The sequence below is a fragment of the Carlito syrichta genome, unplaced genomic scaffold (assembly GCF_000164805.1).
Source record: "Carlito syrichta isolate Samal-C Ts95f unplaced genomic scaffold, Tarsius_syrichta-2.0.1 Scaffold309825, whole genome shotgun sequence".
Lineage (NCBI taxonomy): Eukaryota > Metazoa > Chordata > Mammalia > Primates > Tarsiidae > Carlito > Carlito syrichta.
The window spans coordinates 88,778-94,919 of NW_007253921.1; the positions used below are offsets into that span (position 1 = coordinate 88,778).

At 46.4% G+C, this 6,142-nt stretch overlaps 1 protein-coding gene across 1 annotated transcript in view; it reads right to left on the reverse strand.

Annotated features, from left to right (window-relative positions):
- Positions 1-6,142, reverse strand: part of CCDC77 (coiled-coil domain containing 77) — a 29,653-nt gene that overhangs the window by 15,964 nt on the left and 7,547 nt on the right. Inside the window, exons 5-6 of the mRNA XM_021717517.1 lie at positions 4,112-4,277; positions 1,068-1,105 (exon numbers count right to left, since the gene is read on the reverse strand). Coding sequence (XP_021573192.1) covers positions 1,068-1,105; positions 4,112-4,277 — 204 coding nt within the window. The remainder of the gene's footprint in view (positions 1-1,067; positions 1,106-4,111; positions 4,278-6,142) is intronic.

Sequence of the window (6,142 nt, forward strand, 5' to 3'; positions counted from 1 at the left end):
AAAAAAAAAAAAAAAAATTTTTAAAGCAGGTACTTCCATTCAGAAAGAAAGGGCCATGCCAGGTGTGGTGGCTCAAGCCTGTAATCTTAGCACTTGGGGAGGCTGGGGTGAGAGAACTACCTGAGCCTACGGGTTCGAGACCAACCTGGGCAACTTGGTGAGACCTAGTCTCTACAATAAATAAAAAAATTAGCCAAGCACAGTGGCTTGCGCCTGTGGCTCCAACTACTTGGAAGGCTGAGGTGGAAGGATTGCCTGAGTCCAGCAGGTCGAGGCTGCAGTGGTCGTGAGTATGCCACTGCACTCCAGCCTGGGCAATAGAGTGAGACTCCAACTCAAAAAAAAACCCCAAAAAACAACAACAAAGTAAAAAACAAATTTTTGTGATGTGCTTACCACCACCAAGAAGGAAGCATAATGCTTGAAAAGAGTCTAGGTCCTGAAGACAACACATTTCATATTTTGGACTACTGCTCTGACTCACCTTTCAAGTGTCTTGGAAAGTGAGCTTTCAGCATGGCTGAGTTGAAAGGAGGCTCCATATTAAGTCAGAGTCACAAACACATGACCTGATAGAGCCAATGATATTTGCAGTGGGACAAGGTACCAAGCAGAGTTTATGGCAAGCCCCATTAAGAAAACCACAACATAGACACTCTGAGAACAAGACCATGTCATCTACAGCTGAGAATGATATAACATTTGAAAAACAGTTTCTGCCACTGGATCCTCTTAGAGATGGTGCACCTGACCGTGGGAAGTCAAGAACCATGTTGCTAAGTCTTTTCTTTTTTTTTTTTTGAGTTGGAGTCTCACTCTGTCGCCCAGACTGGAGTACAATGGCTGCTCCCGACCACTGCAGCCTTGACCTGCTAGGCTCTGGTGATCCTTCCGCCTCAGCCTTCCAAGTAGCTGGAACTACAGGCACGCGCTACCACGCCCGGCTAATTTTTTACTTATTGTAGAGATGAGGTCTAGCCAAGTTGCCCAGGTGGGTCTTGAATCTGCGGGCTCAGGCAATCCACTCACTTCAGCCTCCCAAAGCGCGGGATTACAGGCTGAGCCACCGAGCACGGCTCGCTAAGTCTTTTCAACAAACGGAAAACTGGATATCCACGGGAAAAAGAATGAAGCTGGACCCTTACCTAACACTATATATAAAAATTAACTCAAAATGAATCAAAGACCTAAACCTAAGAGCTGAAACTATAACATTTTAGAAGAAAATGTAAGGAAAACCTTCTTTTTTCTTTTTTTTCTGGGTTGGTGTCTCACTCTGTCGCCCAGACTACAGTGCAGTGGCACGCTCCTGGCCACCGCAGCCTCAACCTCCTGGGCTCCAGCGATCCTTCCACCTCAGCCTTCCAAGTAGCTGGAACTACAGGCGCGTGCTACCACACCCGGCTAATATTTTGATTTATTGTAGAGATGAGGTCTCGCCAAGTTGCCCAGGCGGGTCTCGAACCCACGGGCTCAGGCAATCCACTCACCTCAGCCTCCCAAAGGTGTGGGATTACAGGCTGAGCCACCGAGTCTGGCTAGGAAAACCTTCTTAACATTGAATTTGGTAATGATTTCTTGGATATGACACCAACAGAACAGGAAAAAAAAGAAAGAATAGGACTGCATCAAAATTAAAAACTTCTATACAAAAAAGGACACAATTAAGAAAGGGAAAAGTGGCTGAGTGTAGTAGCTCACGCCTATAATCCCAACACTTAGAGAGGCCAGAGCAAAAGAACTGGTTGGGCCCAGGAGTTTTCTACAAAAATGAGCCAGGTGTGGTGGCGTGCACCTGTAGTTATAGCTACTCAGGAGGCTGAGATGGAAGAATCACTTGAGCCCAGGACATTGAGACTGCGGTGAGCTGTGATTGTGCCACTGCACTCCAGCCTGGGCAACAGCGTGAGACCTAGATTCAAAAAAATAAAAATAAAAAAATAAGCCAGGCGTGGTGGCTCAAGTCTGTAATCCCAGAACTTTGGGAAACAGAAGTGAGAGGCTTGATTGAGCCCAGAGTTCGAGACCAGTCAAAGCAACTTGGTGAGACCTTATCTCTATAAGAAATCAAAAATTAGCTGAGCATGGTCGCATGCGCCTGTAGTTCCAGTTATTTTTTTATCAAAAAAATAAAAAATAAAATAAAAACATAATTACCATATGTCCCAACTCCACTTCTGGGTATATACCCAAAAGAACTAAAAACATGGCTGTGAGCCGGGCTCAGTGGCTCAGCCTGTAATCCCGCACTTTGGGAGGCTGAGGTGAGTGGATTGCCTGAGCCCGCGGGTTCGAGACCCGCCTGGGCAACTTGGCGAGACCTCATCTCTACAATAAATCAAAAACTAGCCGGGTGTGGTTGTGCGCGCCTGTAGTTCCAGATCCTTGGAAGGCTGAGGTGGAAGGATCGCCGGAGCCCAGCTGGTAGAGGCTATGGTGGCTGTGAGCGTGCCACTGCCCTCCAGCCTGGGTGACAGAGTGAGATACCAACTCAAAAAAAAATTACAAACAAGGTCTCAGAAAGATATTTGCACACCCATGTTCATGCATGGTAGCAGTATCATTCACAACAGCGAAAAGGTGGATGTAACCCAAGTGTCCACTGACACGAATGAATAAACTCAATATGGTGCACACATACAGTGGAACACTATTCAGTCTTTAGAAGGAACGAAATTCTGACATATGCTACAACATGAACAAACCTTGGAAACATGCTAAGGGAAATAAGCCGGACAACGAAGGGACAAACACTGTACGATTCCACTTACATGGGGTGCCTAGACTAGTGAAACTCAGAGAGATAGAAAGTAGAATAGTGGTTACCAGGGGCTGGGTAAGGGGAGCATGCGGAGTTACTGTTTAATGAATGCATAGTTTTAGTTTAGGGATAAGAAAATGTTCTGGGCTGGGCTCGGTGGCCTATACTCCCAGCACTTGGGAAGCCAAGGCAAGTGAATTGCCTGAGCCCACGGGTTCGAGACCCACCCGGGCAACTTGGCGAGACCTCATCTCTACAACAAATCAAAAATTAGCCGGGTGTGGTAGCACGTGCTGTAGTTCCTGCTACTTGGAAGGCTGAGGTGGAAGGGTCGGCAGACCCCAGCAGGTCGAGACTGTGGTGGCCATGAATGTGCTACTACACTCTAGACTGGGCAATGGAGTAAGACTCCAACTCAAAAAAAAAAAAAGAAAAGAAAATGTTCTGGAGCTGGATGGTAGTGATGGCTGCACAACAATGTGAATGTACTTAATACTATCGAACGGTCCACTTAAAAATGGTTAAAGTGTTAGGTATACTTTAGGCTGGGCACAGTGGCTCACGCCTATAATCCCAGCACTTTGGGAGGCTGAGGTGAGAGGGCTGCCTGAGCCCAGGGCTTCGAGACCAGCCTGGGCAACTTGGCGAGACCTCGTCTCCACAATAAATGAAAAAATTTAGCCGGGCGTGGTGGCGTGTGCCTGTAGTTCCAGCTACTTGGAAGGTGGAGGCGGAAGGATCATCTGAGTCCAGCAGGTCGAGGCTGTGGTGGCCATGAGTTGGGCCACTGCACTCCAGCCTGGGTGAGAGTGAAACTCCAACTCAAAAGAGAAATAAAAAATAAATTTTAAAAAGTGGTATATTTTATGTTATATATATTTTACTCCTTCCACTCGCCCCCCCATCCTTCCCCTCCTCCCACACACACAGAAGTGTGCTGCAGTGGATGCCACAGTGTACTGCTCAGATGTCCCCCTCTGGACCAAGACACCAGGCTCCCAGGAACCGAGGCCTTCTCCAAAGGAGCTTCCTTTCCCAAATTTACATAGCCTCCCCAGGGGCAGTCTGCATCCTCTGACAGTCAAGGCAGGGACACAGAAGTCCAAACCCTTTGCTTCTGAAAGGTCCCCTGGCCCTAGAGCTCCCTGTGGGGTTGGCTAAGGCCTCTGTTACCACTGTGACCACACAGTTCAAAGTCTTTCTGCCCAAATCTGCTCATAGGTATTATTCCTGAGAGCCTCCCAGTAACTGGCCTGCAAGCACATCTCCAAATCAGAGTTTATTTCTCGGGGTATACAACCTAACTGTAGTGCCATCTTTTTAGATGTGATTTAGAGTTATAAGTTCAACATTTCCCTTCTCCTACTTGGTACCTGATTCTCAGTCGATCATTTTCTGAGTAGAGACGTAAAACATGTTCCCGTTCCTGGAAGAGGCAGACCTGCATATCACTTAGAGCTTTCTGCAATTCAGCAATCTCTTCCTCCCTCTGCTGCAAATCCCATTCAAGTTTATGCTGCAAAAAAAAAAAAGAAAAAAACATTGTTGAAAAGATGATGGGTTACAAGCTGGGTGTGGTGGCTCACGCCTGTAATCCCAGCACTTTGGGAGGTGGAGGTGAGAGGATTGCATGAGTCCAGGGGTTTGAGACCAGCCCGGGCAACTTGACTCGTCTCTACAATAAATCAAAAATTAGTCAGGTGTGGTAGTACATGTCTGTAGTTCCAGCTACCTGGAAGGCTGAGGCAGAAGGATCTCTGGAGCCCAGCCGGTTGAGGCTGGGGTGGCCGTGAGCGTGCCACTGTACTCCAGGCTGGCTGACAGAGTGAAACTCCAACACAAAAAAAAAAAAAAAAAAAAAAAGAGGAAAAGCGACAGGATGAGTGTGAAGTTTGCACATGAAGTCAAAGCTCTCACTCCTTCCATTTACAGACTACAGAACCCAGATGCCACATGACTCATCCACCTGTTCTACCCACAATTTTGGGGAACGCTTTCCATATCATAAACATTATTAAGACATTCAGGAAACAGAAGATGAAAATATATGACTCCTGTCTATAAAGCTAAGGAATTTCTCTTTTTTTTGAGATGGAGCCTCACTCTGTCACCCCAGCTGGAGTGCAGTGACATGCTCACGGCCACCACAGCCTCGACCTGCTGGGCTTAGGCGATCCTTCGGCCTCAGCCTTCCAAGTAGCTGGAAATACAGACGCATGCCACCACACCCAGCTACTTCTATTTATTGTAGAGACAAGGTTTTGCCAAGCCACCCAGGTTGGTCTCAAACCCCTGGGCTCAACAATCCTCTCACCTCTGCCTCCTAAAGTGCTGGGATTACAGGTATGATCCATTGCATATCCATTAGTTTTGGTTTTTTTGTTTGTTTGTTTGCTTGTTTTTGAGTTGGAGTCTCACTCTGTCACCCAGACTGGAATGCAGTGGCCGCTCCCGGCCACCGCAGCCTTGACTTGCTGGGTTCCGGCGATCCTTCCGCCTCAGCCTTCCAAGTAGCTGGAACTACAGGTGCGCGCTACCACACCCGGCTAATTTTTTTGATTTATTGTAGAGATGATGTCTCGCCAAGTTGCCCAACGGGTCTCATTCCTCGATGCTCGCACCCATCTTATCTTTCCCCACTGCTCTCAGCACAGGTGTCCATTCCGTCGAACACACGCATTAATGCAAGCCCACCTGGTCTCTAATACTCAATGGCAGATGACTGAACCCATTCTGTGGAATGTGATGGATTCTAGAAGAATTTTGCTACTCACGGTGTGATCCCTGAACCAGTAGCATTTACATCACCTGGGAGTTTGTAAAAAATTTGCAGAATCCCAGGCCCTTGTCCAAGACCTCCTGAATTAGAACTTATATTTCAATAAGAACCTTTTGGTTGATTATTATGCATATTAAAATTTGAGAAATTTTTCCAAGGAGATACTATAATTTAATGCTAAATGACATACAAGAGAACCACAGTAGCTTTATTTGCAAGCATAGTCTCATTTTACAGTCTTTTTTTGTTCTGAAATAAAAAGAAAAAAATTGTATAAATTTTTTCTTTTGTTGATTGACAATTACAGCATTTTAGTAATTAATTTGCACAATGCTGACATTATTGCTATTTTTAAAAGCATGCTTAGGATTCATAAATTTTTTATTTTTGTTGGAGTATCACCCTGTTGCCCAGGTTGGAGTGCAATGGCATACTCAGGGCCACTGTAGTCTCAATCTGCTGGGCTCTGGGGATCCTTCCACCTCAGCCTTCCAAGTAGCTGGAATCACGGGTGCACATCACCATACCCAGCTGTTTTTTAAAATTTACTGTAGAGATGAGGTCTCGCCACGTTGCTCGGGCTGGTCTTGAACCCCTTGGCT